At 45.9% G+C, this 21,201-nt stretch overlaps 1 protein-coding gene and 1 pseudogene across 1 annotated transcript; both read left to right on the plus strand.

Annotated features, from left to right (window-relative positions):
- Window positions 1-8: 8 nt before the first annotated feature.
- On the plus strand, window positions 9-14,632 carry Wfdc5 (WAP four-disulfide core domain 5). Its single transcript, XM_033767070.1, has 5 exons — window positions 9-29; window positions 9,832-10,192; window positions 13,468-13,605; window positions 13,687-13,827; window positions 14,161-14,632. Exons 2-5 carry the CDS (start codon window positions 10,108-10,110, stop codon window positions 14,163-14,165), a joined length of 369 nt encoding a protein of 122 aa, XP_033622961.1. The 5' UTR covers window positions 9-29; window positions 9,832-10,107; the 3' UTR covers window positions 14,166-14,632.
- On the plus strand, window positions 1,312-5,324 carry LOC104867205 (annotated as a pseudogene).
- Window positions 14,633-21,201: the final 6,569 nt, after the last annotated feature.

Raw genomic sequence — 21,201 nt, forward strand, 5'->3', positions numbered from 1 at the left:
AGAGAGAGAGAAATTTGAGGCATTTGTAGGTAAGTGGATGCAACCTGATGAAGAATTTCTATCTGTGGTTCTGCCAAGCTGCTATGACTCTTAGCATTATCAGCCTCCCTAATAATGAAATTGTTTTTGCCTTAAATTGCTTCACTTTGTACCTCCATGTCTCCATCTTCCTTAAGGACCACAACAGTAGCAAGAGGTCTGTGACAGTGGTCTTCAAGAATTTTGTCAGACAAATATCATATATATAAATGATGTATATCTGAAAAAGACTTGTTCTTTAGAATGTTTTTAATTGCTATCAATTTTATAATAACTGCATATAATAATCACAAGAAATAAAATTTTAGGACATGATGAATATATAAATATAAAGTTATATAATGTTGCTATCTTACTTTTTAATATTTCTAATGAAATCTAATTCCCATGCTCATTTGATATTAATACCTATTAGGATAAAGGAATCTATTAGGGTAAAGGAACAGTGCCCTTTCTTTGTTTTATCTTCCACTTCTCTCTCCTTTCCTATCACTTCCTGAACCATTCAAATCAGAAGCATGGGCTAATTTGAGCAGATGCTCAGACATGATTAGGTAAGCAGGAGCTTGTTAGGCAAAACATTTGTGACGGAAATGGGAAAAAGCTAAAGCAAAGAAAGCCATCAGATCATGATGCAGGGCTGACTGCTGTGAGGAAAGAGGGAATGAGAGAGGATTATGCAGTATCCCGTGGCGAATGTGTCAGCCAGAGTGAGAGGGCAGAGCCAGACACTGGCTGGGAGCACCAGGCATGAAGCACGCCTCTGTGCAAACGTGGTGACAGATGCAGAGAGCAGGATCTGGGGTGTCTGTCGGAGTGGTGCATTTCCGTACCTCCCACTGTCCTCTACCCTGTGCTGCACAGCGTTTCATCACAGGCATGGTGATGAAAGCTGGTTAGTGTCAACTCTTCGAATCCTTTCTTCTTTCATGTCCAGTGTTTCAGGCATGGGAGGTGCTTTTTGGTGAGCACTAATAGGTAATACAAATCTTCATGCTAAGTGCCCACTCCCAAGTCTGTTCTTCCCTATGCCAGATATCCTTTCTTCCAGTTTTCTACTCTTTCACTTTCCAAGGTCCTGTTTTACAATTTAGTTCTTATTATTATTTAGGCATGGCAAGGCCAACACATCAGAACATAATCACAGCTGAAAAGAGCATTTGTTAAGTTTACAAATCTGAAGAGGAGAGGCTACATCACAGGCGATCATGTGAGAGAGCACTGTAGTCAGGAGGCGGAGCAGTGAGGGGACAATGTGGGCAAGTCTTCACCATGGTTTCTGCAGCAGGTACAGGTGAGGCAGGGTAAGTGCCTCATGACTGGCTGGTTTTGGTAATTTCCACTCTTTCAGGCAGAGCCTTTTCTTCGGTACCTCACCATAAGATGTTTAGGATAGGAATATAGTAGCCCACAGTATAAGAATTCAATAAAAGAGGTCTTGGAACTATAGGCTCTGGAGGTTAGCAGATCATCAACCCATGATGATTTTGCTGTTCCTAACTGGGAAAACACACAGGGAGTATAGGGGTAGGGGTCTGTAAACAGGGGAAAGAATAGAATCAGGGCCTCATTAGATCTTCTGACTAATCTGACTAAAAGAAGTTATGACTTTACTAGAGAAATTCCCCCTGGGAAATAAGTCAAGGACAGAAGTAGAGAGAGGGAAAGACCAGATAAAGAAAGGCACCAAATGGCCTTGGGACCTGCACCAAGAGACCAAAGACAGTAAGAGCTGACAGGCAGAGTCAAGAGAGAGCAAGGTACACAAAGCCAAGCAGAGTCCCTCACCTCCAATACAATACAGGGGACACCTAAGGGGAGAGGAGCTGACTAACTTTGGGAAAAGCTCTTATACAAATATGTACTCATAGCTATGCACGCATATATATATTTTTTTCCACTCTAGGGTCACTATATTCATCATATAATTATAGACCATAATAAATATCCACATGCTCCCTACCGGCTTCCCGAGGCCCCTGTTGGGTCAGGCTGTGGGAGGCCGGGCACTGAGGGCCAGATTAACGGGCCAATGTGTGGGTGGACACACGAAGGGCGGCACACACAGCCCAGGCTGGCGCTCTGAGGCCTGCCCAGGAGAGCCCGGCACATGCTCAGAATTTTGATTTGGCTGCTACCTTGAAATACAAGTCCTAAAAATGCCAGCTTTTTGGACTTGGAAGATGACCTGGATAAATGACAAAAATTAAGAAAGATATTTTGGTTTTCTCATTGTCCACTTGGCATATGCTTCTGGTATAATATTCACCGTGGTTTTGGGGGATCTCCCAAACTTAGAAGACATCTATACTTCCTGTTGTTCATCAATAGTGGAAGACTCAGAGTTGGACTTTTCACTCTGGACTGGAAGATGATGACACACAAAACAATGATACTATTTTCGAGGATTCTACAATTTTTGTGGTGGTCAGAGGAAATACAGATGATAAAGACTTCAAATGGAAATTGGCTACCATATTAAAGAATGTGCCTAATTTATTACACGTGGAACCAGCAAGCTAAAGTACAGAAGGTGGAGACATGGAACTATGCGTGTGACCTTCAACATCCCTCGGGAAGCAGCAGGATGGCTACAGATCCCGGCTCAGAGCAACAACCAGCAGCTTTGGGATCTGGGGATCCTCTCCGTTCAGATTGAAGGGGAACCTGACTTTAGCTCAGAACTGAAGCCAAGATGTGAGAGTGAATGGACCCACGGGAGCTGGAAATTCAGTTAGAATGGAGGCAGGATTTCCCATGGCAGGTGGTCCAGGGTTAATAAGGATGACCAGCCCTGCCACAGTTATGATACCCCAGGCTGGAAACGTCATCGTCCATGATGGTACCAGGCACCAATCTAGAACAGCCACCCAGGACCCCTTGCCCTGCTTCTCAGTCAGATGCAATGGATCCACTCCTCTCTGGGCTCCATAGGCCACAGCAGAGTCATCCCTCGGGATCTTTAGCTCCTCCACCTCACCCAATGCAGCCTGTTCCTGTGAACAGACAAACGAACCCAGCTAATTTTCCCCAGCAGCAGCAGCAGCAGCAGCAACAGTTGCAGGCCAGACTCTCACAGCAACATCTGTACTTCCAGGCTGGAAGCGCTGTGTTCTGGAGCCCTTCAGCCTCCTCCAACCCTGGGTTCTCTGGGCTGCAATGACAGCAAACCAGGGGTGGAAGAAGGCTTCCTTCCCTGGCCCAGTGCAACAGCAACTCCAGGCAAGACCATCGTTAGCCACGGTACAGACACCTTCCCACCCTCCCCTCCATATCCCTTTGGCAGCCAGCAAGCCTCACAAGCCCATACCAGCTTTCCTCAAATGAGCAACCCAGGCCAGTTCACAGCTCCTCAGATGAAGAGTATGCAGGGAGGTCCTCCAGGGTCCCAACACCCTTGCAGCAGCCCCACCTCACCAACAAGTCTCCTGCCTCCTCACCCTCCTCCTTCCAGCAGGGATCCCCTGCATCTTCCCCAACGATTAACCAAACTCAGCAGCAGATGGGACCAAGGCCGCCTCAAAAATAACCCACTTCCCCAGGGATTTCAGCAGCCCGTCAGCTCTCCGGGTCGGAATCCTATGGTTCAACAGGGAAATGTGCCACGCAACTTCATGGTGATGCAGCAGCAACCACCAAATCAGGGGCCACAGAATTTATATCCTGCCCTAGGAGCAGGACAGGTCAATCTGAACTTCATGCAAGGTCAGGTGCCTTCCACCACAGCAACCGCCCCTGGGAATTCAGGAGCTCCCCAGCTACAAGCAAATTAAAATGTCCAGCATGCAGATGGTCAAGGAGCTGGTCCTCCTCAAAACCAGATGCAGGTGTCCCACCACCAAATTATGGTGCAGCCTGGCCTCATGGGAATTCATGGCAACATGAACAACCAGCCAGCTGGTAGTTCTGGGGTTCCTCGGGTGAACCTGAGCAACATGGAAGGCCAACCAACCCCAGCAAGGCCCACCATCTCAGCTGATGGGCATGCACCACAGATTGTGCCCTCCCAGGGCCAGATGGTTCAGAAACAAGGAACTCTGAACCCTCAGAACCCTATGACCTTTCCAGCTTATGCCACAGGGCCAGATGATGGCGAATGCTCAGAATCACAGTCCTAAAAACCCCAAAGTGACCCCACCTAAGCAGTTGTTTTCCCACCAAGGCCAACAAATAATGGCACCACATAACCAGATGATGGGGACTCAGGGGCAAGCTTTGCTCCAGCAGAACCCAATGATAGAGCAAATCACAACCAATCGAATGCAGGGGAATAAGCAGCAGTTTAACACCCAAAACCAATCCAATGTCATGCCGGGACCAACGTAGATAATGAGGGGACCAACTTCTAACATGCAAGGAAGCATGGTGCAGTTTACAGGACAGATGTCAGGACAGATGCTGCCCCAGCAAGGGCCCTTAAACAACAGTCCATCTCAGGTTCCGGGGATTCAAGGGCAAGTCCTGCCACCATCAGGGCCTAGTACCCACATAGCCCAGCAGCATGGTGATTCTGCTACTACAGCAAGTAATGATGTCAGCTTGTCTCAGATGACGCCTGACGTTAGTAACAAATAACATGGTCCCCTCTCTTGTGCAGGCCATGCAGGGAGACAATGCCTTGGGAAACCACTTCTCAGGCCACGGGATGCCTTTCAATGCACCTTTCAGTGGGGCACCCAACAGAAATCAGATGACCTGTGGTCAGAAACCAGGCTTCCCAGTCAATAAGGACGTAACACTGATAAGCCCATTGTTGGTCAACTTACTGCAGAGTGATATCTCTGCAGGCTATTTTGGGGTAAACAATAAGCAAAATAATACCAATGCAAATAAACCAAAGAAGAAAAAACCCTCTCAGAAGAAGAAAAATAGTCAGCAAGATCTAAACACCCAGATACTCACCCAGGTGGTCTGGAGGAGGCTGAGCAGCAACCACTGCCTAGTGAACAGGGAATTAACTTGGACAACACAGGCCCTAAACTGCCAGAATTTTCAGACCAGCCACCAACCCCTTCACAGAACTTAGTCCCACAGGAGACTGCAGCCACAGCGCTGCAGGGCCCTGTTGCCAGATCAGAACTACAGGTAAATGCTGCCATCGTCTCTGGTCAAAGTGAGCCAAAAGGCATAGTTGAAACATCCAAAACCCCAAGCCGAATAAACTCCCTAACTGAAGAGCCAACTGTGGCTTCCGAAAGTGTGGAAAACGGACATCATAAACGACCCTCTCAACCTGCTTCAGCTTCCAGGCTCTACTGAAGTTATAACCAGTGCGGTTCAATCCAAGCAAACCAGCTGGACAACGATGTGATACTTGTAAATGTGTGTGAATTTTACAAAGAGCAATTTTGAGCTGTGACTTTTAAAAATCTATTTCTGTACAGTCGTTTGAATAATGTGGCCCTTGTCCTAGTCCATGTAGCCTATTTTGTAAAGGGCAATGGGAAGAGCAGGGTTGTTGAGCCCTTTTGGTGGTGCAAGATGAAGTTCAAGGTTTCTAAAATGTTGCCATGTATTGAGAGGAGCTAATGCTATTTCCTAAGCAGCCAAGAGTATAGGGTAAAGATTTTTAGATCTCCTAAGGAGGTAGTGGGCTGTGGAAGTACTGTGAGTGAATAGCTAGCAGCGGCAAAAACAATCTTGTCATTTGGAAGTGTTGTAAATAATTTTATTATACAGTGTTTTGGATGTATTTGTGGTAGAAATGGACTAGTGAATAAAGAGAATCTAAGGGTTTGTACAATGTGAAAAAGATCCACACACAACCCCTTATTAACTCTAAACCAACCATGAATAAGGTACCCCCCTTGCCAACTAGCTGCCCAAGATAAGGCCTTGAAAGGTAAGTCAAAGACAAATAGACAAAACAAAGAAGCTGCACTAGAGCCCTGGAAGAAAGGATGTTAGGCAGAGGTGCCTGAAGCCAATCCAGTTATGGAATGTTCCAGGGTGTGTGTATGCGTATGTGAATGGGGCTGTCGTAAAGCAGCAGAGAACAAAAGCCCATGGGTCTTCCATCTCTCCACAGTTCCCTACCCTGATTCTTTCTTAATAGGGTAGCCATCTATCATCTCCACTCCCCCTTTTCCTCTACAAATGAAGTGTCCTCCTATCATTAAACTTTGTCCCTCTAATTTTTTACTGGAGCTGAGTTTATGATCCCAGTGCACTGCTCGGACAGCTGAGCACAGTGCTCATCCCCCAGATGAAACAGGAAGATTCAGGAATACTAGTTAACACTCGTTCATCTGTCTTCACAACAAACACTAAAAGCAAGTCAGCAAGAAAGCTGCTCCTCCAGAAGTGATGTCATAGGAACCATACAGCATCTACAGAGGGGTCCTGGTAAGACAGAGGAGCTCGCTAATCTCCAAAACTATGAAAGAGATGTTGGACAGTTAACATAAGGAAGCAACATGGGACCTTCTGAAGGACCACTCTTTGTTCTGTTTAACAAGTAAATAACAGAGGGAAGAGGGGCGCAGTGAGAAGGAGGGAGGGAGGAAAGAAGGGAGGACAGAAAGGAGTTGGAGAGATTATTCTCAACCAAAAGAAACTTCATGGACATTACAGCCAACGTCATGTGTGCACCTTGTGTGGATTCTGATCCAAGTACACAAAGTCTACAAAGTCATGTGAACGGCAATAAGGAAAACAGCAAATAAGAATATTAGGTGATGTGAAGAAATTAGTTAATTTTTTAGGTATGACAATGGTGTTATGTTAGAAAACAAGAAATCTTTCTTTCTAAAAGATCCACACTGAAGTATCTGAGGGTAACCTATAAGATCTGCTTTACTTTAAAATGCTCCACCCAAGAAAGAGAGAAAGCACATTCATCTATCTTTACAACATGAAGGGAAGCTTGTAAAATGTTCATCACTGAATCTCAATGAATTTATAGGGCTTCTAAAATTAGTTACTGGTCTTTCATGTATTTCTCAATTTTTTAATGATACAATTTATGATAAAAAACATTTATTTTTCTGATGTAACAAAATCACCATCAGGCTCATCCGGAAGAATGAAGTGCTTATGACATGGAAAATTGAAAATGTAGGTTAGTGAACAGTAATGGATACCATCAATCATTTTGTAAAACTATAATTAAAATAGCAATACTGATACAAGAGTAGACAAAGAAAACAGAAAAGCCGGAAACAGCTCCTAAGATGTATTAGACTTGAGTTTTTAATAATAATGTTCTGATTTCTAATTAATAGCAAAAGTTTGAATTATTCAGTAAGTACTAAGGGGCATTTTTAAAGTAATTTTAAAAGATATTTTCTATCTTATACACTATGCCCAAATAAATTTCAGATAAATTAAACAATGCATTTTCATAAATGTATTAAGAAAATGAAATATTCTCCAAAAGAAAATATAGTGAATATTTATCCAACATCAGATTCAAAAAGCCTTTTTAGCATAAAAATAAAGAGAAACTATAAATGAAAAGCCTGATTTGATTATATCCAATATTTAAAATTTTGGAACAAAGCAAAAACAAAAGGGAAAAGAAATATTTTCAATAAAGGACTAAAACAGTCACTTCTGAAGTTCATTTCAGTCCTTAGCGATATTCTAGAAGATAAATGTTATCTCTATCTGTTTTACAGAATAAACTGAATTTTAGATAAGTGAGTCATATTGCTAGAACTTGATAGCACTAAGGTTAAAAACTAGGTCTGTCTAGGCCACAGATGTTGCTCAGTGGTGCCACAGCTGGCTGGCAAGAGTTCAATTTGTGTGTGTGTTTTTTTTTTTTAAAGGCAAAATGCAAAAACAGGGAATTCACCAGAAAATATATAATGTACCAACTCCACGCAGGGAATATAAACATTATGTATTGCAAACATGTACTAATTTTAAAAAGGAAGAAGATCCAGAGATGGATGGAGAGATGGAGGGAAGGGACAGAGATATATAAAAAAAAATTAAGATGTATGATGTACCAATTTCCCACAAGGAATGTAAGCAACATGTACTACAAACACGTACTAACAAAAAAAAAAAAGAAGAAGAACTGATCATGTATGTTTTGGCACAAAAAATACCGCTTAGCCACCAGAAAACATGTTTACAGAACATTCCACATCACAGGAAAATGTGATAAAATAACATTAATTTGAAAATCATTCCTTCAATAAATATGTGTAATTTATAATCAGGAAAAATAAACCACTAATGTTTCCCTCCAAAACAAAGCTGCCAAGAAGGCACCCAAATCCAAAAAGTTACCTCAGAACACAGAAGACAGAGCCTCTCTTCCTGAGAGTTTAAACAACAGCATGAGGGATTAAATTAAATGCAAGGAAGAATTTCCTGTCTGCCTGTTCTGGACTAAATGAGTGAGTAACATGAGCCCTGGAATGTCACTTCCCTTTCTTAGGGTCAGATGATGATGCCCAGGAACTAGGGAGGCACCAGCGGAAGTCCCAGCTTAGTCTTAAGATGAGGTGTGTGTCCTTGGGCCAGTCATCTCCCCTTTCTGGCTGACAGTTTCCTCATCTTGAAAATGGGAGGGCTGGGAGAAAAGTTTGAACTGCCCCAGTGCTAACAGAGTACTATGGTCAATGGAGTTTCCATTTGTCTCAGCTACTCCTCTTTCACCACATGAAGGAACCAGCATTACAGATGTAAAATCCAAGATAGGAATCCCTGAGTAATATGATATTTTGTTTTCAGGATCCCTTGTGGCCAAAGAAGGGGTCCCACTGGCACCTATATCTGTCACAGTTAGCACATTTAGCCAACCCAAAGCCCACACCTGACTACAAAATCAGCACAGGCAGAAGACAGTTCTACTAAACACCATTGGAGGTGATCTCACCAAAGGGTGGGTCTTCTCTCTCCTTTTCACAGGTGCCCAAGGGGAGAGACCACAGCTGGCCTCACTCATCATGCCAACCTGGCCTTGCTTCTCTGGCAGGAAGCTCTGGCCCTAACTCCACCATTGTCTCCCTTCCTAGGCATCCAGACCTCTGCAAAGCCCTCTCTGCCATTCCAAACTGACTTCTGTCCCCTACACAAGACATGCTAGAGTTTCAAGACATCAGAGAGCTAGGAAAGCAAGCACCTGACTTCCCTTTCATCCTCTATACCAGTGGTGATGAACCTATGACACGTATACCCTTTGCTTTTCTTTTAAGACAGAAGACATTAATGTATGAGTTGTTTTTCTAAACTAACACCCCCATATTAAGGTTTAATCGCACGGTTGGCACTTTGTGATAGATCAGTGGGCTTTGGGTTGCAGTTTGGGCACTTGTCTCTAGGTTTACCATCACTAGTCTATGCTGTCAATCAATTCAAACTCAGAAGCTATAAAAGTAAAAAGCATTTACTTGGGGCCCTAACAATTGCAATTCAAAAGATACCAGTTCAGAGAACTCATCAGATTCAGTGTTCTGAAGAAGACAGGCAACACGGGGACTTGAATGGGCAAACAATGCTGATTTATTACAAAGCAAAAAAACCTCTTTGTAGGACATTTCTATTGAATGCTGAGAAATAACAGGTCTAACTGACCAAAGATGATAATAAAAGAATGTATATAGTTGGTTAGAATGTCCATAAAACAAGAGTCTGACAATCTCGTGCTATGCATCAAAAGTCTCCGGCCATGGTATAATGTGGTCATTCCAGATGCCTGCAGTCAAAGGTGACTTCTCAGGCACCAGCTTGAGATGTGCTGATAAGCCCAACTGCCAACTAGCTTTCCAAGTCCATTGTTAAAAATTCTCTCAGTGATGATTTTATTGTGATTTTCCTTTTATTTTCACAATACAGATGTGAAAAACTGAAGTCCAAAGAGAGACAAGACTTGCCCAACATCACACTCCAGTTGAGATACAGGCAGAACTGGATCCAAGTCCTCCAACATGCAAGACTTGCACCACTTTGTCTTTAGTTCTTGCACAAGCATCTTGCCCTGAGGTGGAGCCAGGAGGAGGTAGACACGTGCCACACCATCCACCCCTCTTCCTTCTCTGACTCAGATCCTCTGGCCTCCCCAGGGCCACAGATGTTAATTTGGGGATCTTATTATGTGCTGGCAGCAGAAACATGAGGATCCAGAGCTTCCTACTCCTGGTGGCCCTCCTGGCTTTGGGGAGCCAAGTGCCTGCTGCCTCTGGCAGGAGAAAAGGAGGTGAGCGTGGCTAAATCTTCCAGTTCCAGGGAGTGGGTTGTTTATATCTCTCTTATCTCTCTGGAGAAAGTAAAGAGTTTGGGGAAGGACAGATAATGCGGTGTGTGTGTGTGTGTGTGTGTGTGTGTGTGTGTGTGTGTGTGTGTGTGTGTGTGTGTGTGTGTGTGTGTGTGTGTGTGTTTTGCTTAGTGCTTCCAGGAGAACATTTTTTTTTTGTGTGTGCAGCTCTGTACCTATCCACATGTGTGTGTCTGTGTGTAAATGTCTTCCTGCCTGTTTCTTAGTGCCTGTCTGTGCCTGTCCTTACATTTCAGTGTGTGTAAGGTTGTGCACGTGTGTCTCTCTTTCTTTGTGCCTGACTGTATGAATCATGCAATGGCTGCATCCATGTGGATCTGAGGTTGTGTACCCATCCACATGTGTCCTTGTGTATCTTTGCCTCTGGGTATGGCAGGACGGAACGTGCCCGTACCAACCATTCTGTGGTCATATTCATGGAGTTGGGTCTTTGCTGGCCTCCTAGGGTCCTAGCCCCATCTGTGAAGAGGTTTGAGAGCTGAATGGGAAGTGTGACTCCTGAGATCTAGGACTTGTTGGAAGGGATCCGTATCTGCTTCTCTTCTCCATTCCCTTCCTCTTGACCCATTCCCACAACCGGCAAGGCTGGGGCTGGCTTGTTGACAGGTAAGGTAGGCGAGGGTGCTACAGTAAATAGACAGGTGCCTCGTGATCAGGTGAGGTACTACTTTCCTTCCCTTCTGGGGCTGGAACACTCTGGCCTACATTCACCTATACAGCTCTGGTCTGCTGGGGGAACACAGCTGTATACGGATGGGTTCTCCTCTTCTACAGGACACTAGGGAGCAGTTTCTGTATCCTCTCTGCCCCTTTAACCTAAATTATGCCTTCCTCAGAGGCACAGGTCCCTACCTGAGGAATAAGCTGGTGTGGGAAGCGGGTGCTCACAGCCCTCAGGCTGAGGAAAGAAGGATGCTGGTAGGTTCCAAAGCCAGATCCAGGGTTAGCTGTGATCTATGCACTGTCACCACACAACTCCTCACTGCAATGTGCTGAGCTGGCATGACTGTTATCCCCATCTTTGCCAAGGCATAATGGGGAATCACCTGCTCAAGGCCAAAGACTGACTCTTAGTAACAATGACGGCCCCTCAGCACAGGGTTTTAGAAACACTCCCTTATCAACATATTCCCTGTGGAGTCCCCATTACTCTCCCTCAGGAATAAACTGCATTGATGAATAAGTGCCAGGCATACAGTAAGTGCACTGTAAGCAGACAATTCCGAGGAGTGAGCTGGGGGTAATGGGGTCCCAGGACTGCATGCCCTGACACCTTATCCAGCTGCTCAGAACAAGGGTCAGGGCCAACCAGCCTGGGCATACTCAGGGCCTGTATGTGTGGCCAGGTGGGACACACACTTGTCTCTCCCCTAGTTCACTACATTCCATTCTCCACTGGTCTCTTTGCCATGCGTAGGTATCCGTGTATGTGATACATCTATTTAACCAAGGCTGAGATAGAAACTCAATCTGAGTCTGAATGGCACGTGCATCTGGACTGCCATCTGTGTAGATGACTGCGTCATTCACAGACTGCCTGCCTATGTATGGGGAACCTGGAGGTAGAGGAAAGGTTAGGAAGACAGACAACACAGAGGGTGTGGTCACACAGACCCACTGCCCCACACCTCAGCACACTCCAAATTTAAATGCCCAGCCCCACGCTGTGGCTGGAGCAGTTCTTCCCACTTGGCCTGGGCTTGTGAGCTCAGGGTTAAACCCTAGATCTACGACAGTGTCCACGGGCCCCTCACATGGACCTCTATCCTCCCAAATTCCCCATGTCTCCACCAAGAGACGCTCAACAGAGCAAGGGCTCCTTCCCAGGCTAGGCCACTCTTTCTCCAGCAGGGGGCAGCAATTTAATTTAAACTAGCCCAGCCTAAGGACTGAAGCTGACCTCAAGCTCTCTCTCATTCGGTGAGCAAGGGGTTACTGGATTTGTGCACAGTGCCCAGGCAGGGGCAAAATGTCAAGGTGACACAAAGACATCATCACAATCCTTGGTCGGCTGCTAAAGGGCGCTCCTGGGCCTTTTCTGTGATGCTGGATTGAGATGAAGGACCAGGACCAGGGTCAGTCCCATTCCTAAAGCTCAAAAGCAGTCAGAGCAGAAGGTCACAGAGGTCAGAGGGAACCAGACCCATATGAGTCTGGGCCAGTCACTGCCCCCAAAGCCTTTGATTTCTTCCTTCCAAAACGGTGACAAGAGTAGTTAGCTAAACTTAAGGACAAAGCATTCTGTAGCCATCTGGAAGAATACCTCACACAGAGAGCTAATCCCTGACCCCGAAACCTGCCACTTGAAACAGTGAGGAGTACTGCAGTGCAGATATAGCTGATCTTGCCTGTGGGGCAACACATACGGCCAGCAATAGCTGACAATGTCCAACACTGGGTCTCATTTAAAACCCTTTATTGCAAATAGTCACTGAGCTCCTCTGTGTACCAGGTGCTGTCCTGGGACTCAAAGTGTGTGGAGCAGATAGCGGGGTAACAAGTTGCACAGCCTCTGGCCGAGAGAAGTGCAGACAACTGCAAAGTCAAAAAGGCTCCAAGGGGGTCAGGGTTTAGCTCAATGGTTCCACCGCCTGCCTCGAAAGGGCAAGGTCCCGATTTCAATCCTCTGTAACAAAAAAATTTTAAAAATAAAAAAATAAAAAAGTCTCCCAGGAAAGATACTTTGGGAGTCCCCAGAGGTGGGGTGGGGCTGACCTAGTTAATGTGGGATGAGAAAGCAGGGTTTTCTGAGGATGTGTGGTTTCAGTTGACCAGGTGAAGAGAGGGTGGACCCTGGGCAAAGGATGTCAACAAAGCAAGAGCTCTGCAAAGAGGACTGCTGTGGGGCAGATCAGGAGCCACTAAGTGGAAGAGGATGAAGCCAGAGAGATGGGCAGGACCAGGACATGTCAATCTTACTGGCCACAGTGGAGATTTTTTTTTTTTTTTTGAGACAGGTTCTCCCTATGTAGTTCAGACTGGACTTGAACTCATTATGTAGCCCAGGCTATCCTTAAACTCACAGCAATCTTTCTGCCTCAACCTCCTGAGTGCTGGAAATACAGGTGTGTGCCACTACACCAGCCACAGTGGATTCTGAACTTCACCTTTTCCTATTATTTATGCCCCATGGGAAGGGGGAAAAAGCTTCCCAGGTCAACAATGAGCTGCTACAACATGTGGGAGTTCTCTTACAGAGAAACATGGGGGCTGCCCACCAGACGATAAACCCTGCCTGTCAGTGCCTGACCAGTGCACAAGCGACAGCCAGTGTTCCTCAGGCAAGAAGTGCTGTCCCCAAGCTTGTTTCCGCCAGTGTGTCCCCAGGGTCTTAGGTAAGTGCCCCCCCCACCTTGCTGACAACCCAAGCCCCAAGCCTCATGGTTGGCAGAACTTACCAGGCCCTTGTGTTGCAGTAAAGCCAGGCAGCTGCCCTAAGGACCAGTTGCGCTGCCTCAGTCCTGTGAAGCACTTGTGTAGCTGTGACTCTGACTGCCCACGAGGGAAGCGGTGTTGCCCAGGTGCCTGTGGCCGGGACTGTCGAAACCCTACCAGAGGTACAACTCCTGGGGTGAGGGGTCCCTCTACAGCCCCAGCTCAGAGATTGCTTTCCTGCTCAACCAGCTTGGCAGGGATATCTGCCCCCAAAGCCAGAGTCTCCCAGAACTATGGAAATGGATAGGGTGGGAGGAGTCTCATTAGAATGACTAGGGATTCTCTGTCCTCCACATCCCTAAACTGCTCTGGGCTTCAGTCTCCTTTAGAAGGAAGCTGAAGAGTCCTTCCTTAGTAGCTATTAGTGCGGGCAGGTGGGGCCTGGATGGGAAGATCAAGCCTGGAACTCAGATCCCTTTTTGAAAGGGGGTTAACCTTTTTTTCTCTCTTGTCAGGCTAATTCTGGTATAGGACCATGGCTTGGAATCCCCAGCAGGAAGAACCAAGGACCTGGGCACCCAAAGAGAATTATCTCTGCCGGATCCAACCAGAGAGACACCGACCCATTGTGACTTCCCTGCAACACATTTGCCTCGGCTTCTCCTCCTGGGAGTTGAGGTCCATAGCCTGACCTCCAAGGCACTCCTCTTTATCACCTTAGGACTCATACCACTGTCGTGCTGAGCTTCCCACCCTTTTGAGTGCCCATTTTCACACCTCTCTGCACATTCTGTCTGCCCCTAAAAAGCCCAACTCAGGTGGGCCCCTGCTTGTGGAGCCCAGACTCCAGAATGCAAATCCTAGCAGAATCTCTAAACATCAGGCCATTCACACACACACACACACACACACACACTTTCACAATTTCCCTCTGTTGCATGTTGCCCTATGCTACTATTTACTTAATGCTTCCCTTTACACAATTCACTTTTGTATATAACTGTATTTGAACAGAAAATACTCAAGATCACTGGCCACAAATAGAATGTAACTGTAAAAAGAAATACGGTGAAAACAGCTCAATTCCATTAAATTAAATCATATCCAATTAAATAATATTATTAAACTCCAGCAAGATAAGGCCACCTGCCAAGACTGAGCCTGGAGCCTGCTCTCTATCTTTGTTCTAATAAATGGAGATTAGCAAGGGTTAAAGAGATATCAAAGATGCAAAGCTCTAAACAGGGGCTTCTCCCTGATGTAATCAGGATCGAAAAGAGAGTGTCTCGCTCCAAGAGTCAATGTTGCATAGCGTTGCATACAAATACTGACCAGGACCATTTTGGATTGCAACCACGGTTCAGGAAATGTTGTCTGAGCAGCTGGGATGCCCCGCTAACGGTGAATCCGTACCCACTAGTGGGCTACTCCTCACTTGCCTCAGTTCCCCCAGGGCATGGTCTGTAGTCAGGGTTCATGAGTGTTTCTTTGTGGGACGAGGGTCAGTGAAAAGAATGACAACCATTCCAAAAGATATCCCCGGACCCAGACATCTGCATTCCTGACTCTCCCCACCAGCACTTGCTTTGGGAATGGAAAGAGGCTAGCAGGTTCCCCCCTCTTTCTTTGTTCTGCTATGGTCTTGGGTGTTGTGCGGTCACTGTGGAGATGGACCTGGAAATCCTGGGCCTTCTCTCCCTTTTCTCTTGACCTCTCCTTGTGATCCAGTTCTCCACCACTCCAGGCTTCTGTTTGCACTGCTGGGAGATGGAAAGAATTCCACTTTCTCCCCAGTTGCCAACATCCTTCTCAGGGGATTCAAATGTCTGAACTCAAAGTAGCAAATGCTAATTAAGTGGACAAGAGGTGAGGCCTGGGAGAGGAAGAAAGAGCTCTCTGGGAGTCATTACCTGTGAATTTAGATATTTCTTTACGTCCTCTTGGGCCTCAGTTTCCCGGTCCATAACCTCTGGGACTTCACAGATAATTTAGAGGATTTTATTCTTTGCCCACAATTGCCCCTTCCCTTCCATGCCTCATAGGGGAGAGTATGTATCCCTGCCCCCAGTGATCTGGGGCTTGGCTAAGAACTTGATCTATCTGAAGGGCTGTGGGTAGAAGTGACAGTGTGCCAGTTTCAAGACCAGTCAGCAGTCTCCTCAGAGGGTCCAGCCTCTGCCACGAGAAGGGCTTGCCCAGATGCTGCTGGTCACAGTCTGAGAGACACATAGGGCAGCCCTGAAGCTGAGCTGTCCAGCCACGCCTCAAAGTTGCAAGAGAGAAATAAATGTTTGTGGTGAGAAGCCTTGGAGATCTGGAGCTGTTGGTCACAGATTTATCACAGTAAGTGCCTGACTAACAGATGTTATTAGTCCACAGTAAACACCACCTTACACCTCCCACTGTGAAACATCATTCATGCTCTCACCCCACAGCCCTAAGGGTTGGCACGGTCATTCCCATTCACAATGAAGCAACGGGGGCACTGAAACAAGTGGTGGCCTGAGACCCCCTGCTGAGAAGTGATGTAACCAGGATTAAGTGATAATACTCTTGCTCAGATACTAATAAAACTAACAAGGGCTAACAATTACAGAATAGTTATCCTGCACCAGGTGTTCCTTTAATTACTGACATGTATAACTTCATTAAATCCTCCTAGCCTTACTACCTAGTCTTTATTATTTTCCCCATTCACACAGAAGGGAAACTGAGGCAAAAAAGAGGTTAATTTGTCCAAAGTCATACAACTTATAAGTAGTAGAGCTAGGATTCAACCTCAAACAGGATGACCCCAAACTTCATATTCCTATTAACTATCTTAATTACACTAGGTCTTTGGAGATTTATTTTCTAGCTTTCCCAACTCACCTGAAAGGTGGGGCTCACAAAGCCCCAAGCAAGCTCAATTCTAGACAACTGGAACCCAAGTCTATTGGTGCACAGCTTATTTCCCAGCATTTCTTTCTTGAAAGGTATGAAGAGGCATCTCAAACATCTCAGGAATCTCAGCAGGAAACTTCCAGGTGGACTAATTAAAACTTAGCTACTAAGGGCTACAAGACTGTGTTGGGGCCCTCAATTCTAGGTCCTAGCTATGTGGATGGAGATGGCAGGCTAGGGGTTGTGACTTCTTAACTACACATGGAGCATCCACATGCACTTGCTCAGCTTCCTGTCTAACTCCCTACCTGTTCCACAGGGTCCGTGCCATACCAGCTCTGTCCTCAGCCACCAAATTCCAACCCATTCTGCTCCAACTGCATTGTCTGTCTCCTGGAATGCATTGTCACCTCCTGGAAATTCTCCTGGGGAGGTGAGCACTGATACTTTTTGCAGACTCCAACATTGTTTTCTCCCTCACCTATTCAATAAATGCTCACATGGGCTCCAGGCTGTGCCTTCACAGAGATCATGCACTCATGGATGAGTTGGAGCCCAGGAATGGGAGCTGTAGGACAGTCAGCAGACTGGAGGAAACTAGAAGGCTATGGGAGGTCAGGAGGGACCTAACAGCCTGGAAACCAGTAAGGCTTCCCAAAGGAGATGTTATCCACCCCGGCCTACAGAAAAAAAAAAAAAAAGTGTTTTTCTCTGGTGAAGTTAGTATGAATCCATTTCTTTTCCTACAGCTAAATTAAACTCTAACTGATACTTTCCAACCCATTCTGCTCCAACTGCATTGTCTGTCTCCTGGAATGCATTGTCACCTCCTGGAAATTCTCCTGGGGAGGTGAGCACTGATACTTTTTGCAGACTCCAACATTGTTTTCTCCCTCACCTATTCAATAAATGCTCACATGGGCTCCAGGCTGTGCCTTCACAGAGATCATGCACTCATGGATGAGTTGGAGCCCAGGAATGGGAGCTGTAGGACAGTCAGCAGACTGGAGGAAACTAGAAGGCTATGGGAGGTCAGGAGGGACCTAACAGCCTGGAAACCAGTAAGGCTTCCCAAAGGAGATGTTATCCCCCCCGGCCTACAGAAAAAAAAAAAAAAAGTGTTTTTCTCTGGTGAAGTTAGTATGAATCCATTTCTTTTCCTACAGCTAAATTAAACTCTAACTGATACTCTGTGTAGACAAAGGGTAGGAAAACTTGTTCTTAGAGAGGGAACAGTGCATGCTAATCCTCTCCTCACTCTTGAAAGGGAGGGTTTATTCCATTTACAGATGAAGGAGATACATATCCCTGGAAGAGATGCTTTGCCCAAGGTCACACAAGAACTTAGTGGAAAAGACAGGATTCAAACCCCAACTATTTGTTATCTCTTGCTACGTAACAAGTAACACAAATGTAGTGGCTTAAAACAATCCGTTTATTTTTTTCAATTTTTTGTGACACTAGGCATTAAACCTAGAATCTTGTATATGCTAGGCAAGTTTTCTACCACTAAGCTCTAGTTTTTTGTTTTGTTTTGTTTTTTGAGTCAGGGTTCCACTAAGTTGCCTGGGCTGGGCCTGGAACTTGTGATCTTCCTGTCTCAGCCTCCTGAGTAGTTGGGATTACAGGCATGTACCACCACACTCAGCCCACACACATTTACTGTCTCACAGTTTCCATGGGTCAGGAACCTGAGCCCTTTGGCTTCAGGGTTTCTGCTTAACCAGGCTGCAGTGAAGGTGTCAGCAAGGGTAGGAGTCTCATCTGAGCCTCAACTAGAGAAGGCTCTACTTCAAGTCACATAGTCATTGGCACAATTTCAGCTTCTTGAGGGTTGGTGGACAAAATACCACAGTCCCTAGCTGGCAGCTGACTGGAAGTCACCTTCATTTCCTTGCCCTTCTAGCATGACAACTTGCTTCATCAAAACCAGTGAAGTCACAGCCTTGGGTAACCTGATCTCGGAAGTGGCCTGCCTTTGCCTGTTCTCTTCACTAGAGACCAACCAGGGCCCCACCCACAGCTCAAGAGAAGAAAATGACACTAAGGTATAAATACTAGGAGGCAGATGTCACTGGGAGACATTTTATAAATTGTCTACCAGAAATTCCAAAACTTTCTGCATTTTCTACCACACCAAGCTTACTCTAGAGGTAAAACTCCATGGATTTAGACTGTCACTTTTGGTCAGAGACTGGAGAATTTGGGGCACAGCCTACGCATTGCATGTATAGGAGATAGATACCCTTTTAACCCCTGTGACCCATAAAGCTAGTCTCCTCACTCCTACTGCTCGCGAATTTATCCAAAACATGGATTACCTTTTATAACCTGATTGGAAGATGACACCAGATCCTGGTTCCATTCTCTTTTGTCCTTGGGAAATAGATTTGTCCTTTTCTCTTTGTAGAAACCACCTCTCCAACTCCAAGGAGAACCCTTGAGTTTTAAGGGTGGTAGCCCTTAGAGTCCTCGGCCAAGAAATGGGAGACCTGCTTCTCAGCAGATCTGCCTCAGTTTCTCTGTAGATAAATTCAGGGAACTGGGCAAGGTGATCACTGAGCAAGACAATCCTGTAATACGTTGAGGGAAAAGCTTACTGGCACAGCCTAGAGCGGTGCTGTTCTGTATGGTAGCTACTGGCCACATGTGTCTATGGAGCACATGAAATACAACCAGTCCAAGTTGAGATTTGCTGTATCTAGGCTGGGTAAGCAGAATTCTAAAATGACTCCAATAACCCTCGCCTCTGTACATTTAATCCTTCCTTAACACAGCTGGACCACCATAAATGTGTGTTCTACCACACTAGGGAGACTGCTGTGGTAGGCATGACTCAGGTAGGCCTTTAGAAAGATGTTTTTCTCTGGCTGGTTAGAGAAAAGGAAGTCAGCACTCTGGCTTGCCTGAAAGAGAGCAAGTATCCATCCATAAGGTGAACAGACTATGTAACCAGGTCATGTGGCAAGGAAGTGCAAGTGATTTCCAGGATCTGACACTGATGGCCAGCAGATAGCTAGCAACAAAAAGGGTCCTTGGGACCAGGCGTGGTGGGGCATGCCTGTAATCCCAGCACTCGGGAGGCTGAGGAAGGAGGATCACTGTGAATTCGAGACCAGCCTGGGCTACAAAGTGAGTTCCAGGTCAGTCTCAACTACATAGTGAGACCCTGTCTCAAAAAAAAAAAAAGGGGGGGTCCTCAGGGCAGGGTAAGATTTAGCTCAGTGGTTCCACTGCCCGTCTCCTGCTCTCGTATGCACAAGATCCTGAGTTCGATCCCCAGTACCAAACAAACACCACTTTCATCATAAAAAGGGTCCTCAGCACTATAACCACAAAAAACTGAATTCTGCCAACAACATGTGAGCTTGACAACCCCCAACTCCAGAGCAAAACTTTAACCCTAGCCAACACCTTAGCCCTAGCCTAGTGAGACCCACAGCAGAAAATATAGTCAAGCTGTGCCAAAACTTTGGACCTAGTAAGATGATAAATTTGTATTGTTGGAAGCTGCTATGTGGTCATTTGTTACACTGCAAGAAAAAACTAGTGTACTGGATTTCCTTGGCTTAGTGTAAAAATAAATGTGTATCTCATTAACAGTTTGTTTCATGTCTAAGTCATAACATTTTGGATATACTGGGTTAAGTTAAATACATTATTATTGTTTCATTTTACTTTTTAAAAAGTGTTGCTGTCATGAGAAATTTCTAATGACACAGGTGGCTCACATTATATCTCTTGGACAGTGTAAGCATAGAGACTCAGAAGTCAGCCATACAACTTGGAAGACAGCTAGCTCACCACTATACCACCAACGCCGCACAGCCCTATGACTGTGGGCAATCTCGCCTCTCAAAACTTACAGGACCTATCACACAGATGCATCCCTGAGTAACGTGAGGCCTATACTTGACCCAAAGTAAGTACTCAATCAATGCTGATAACTATCATTGCTATTATAACATTCTTGGTAAAATCTTCTGTCAGTCCAGGATCTGGTCTTCAGCATCTTCTCCCCAACCCACAGCTGCCACTTAAATACTTGAGGATCACACAAGAGTTTGAGAAGTTCTTTCCCCCTAACTCTCACCACTAACTTGGAGGTGTGAATAGGGACTCCTTGGGCAGGTGAGGACCTAGAGCCTCAGAAGCAGAATGACTAGTGTTTAGACTTCACAGTCAACCCGGGAAGATCCAGTCTTGAGCCAGACTTGAGCCCCCGCTCAGGCATAGCCTGCGGGCTTCCAGATGAAGCAGCCTTCCTCAGCTCCCTGACTCAGAACCCTGCAGTCAGTCTAAGCAAGGGCCTGGGCCTCACCTATGAAACGCAGAACACAGCCTATCCCTACCACACTGGAGTCTGGAATGACAACTTCTGAAACCCTGCTTGGTACTATATTAAACGCTCAATTAAGCAAACCATTATTACCTGTCCCGGGCCAGACGATGAAGCCCCTCTCTAGAAAGGTTCACCATTCCCGTAAATGACCCAACCTTCTCAGATCCCTGAATTGAGGGGATGCCGGGCTCTTAGGCCGGCTCCAGACACCTCCACCCCCCACCGGAGTCAGGAATAGAAACCACCGCCTCCGGCCGTCAGCAGCCTCCCTCCTTTCCGCAGCAGCGATCGATGCGGCCTTAGCCGCGAGGGACAGAGGAACACAGGGAAG

This window comes from Fukomys damarensis, unplaced genomic scaffold (genome assembly GCF_012274545.1).
Source record: "Fukomys damarensis isolate Sample0158 unplaced genomic scaffold, DMR_v1.0_HiC HiC_scaffold_22, whole genome shotgun sequence".
Lineage (NCBI taxonomy): Eukaryota > Metazoa > Chordata > Mammalia > Rodentia > Bathyergidae > Fukomys > Fukomys damarensis.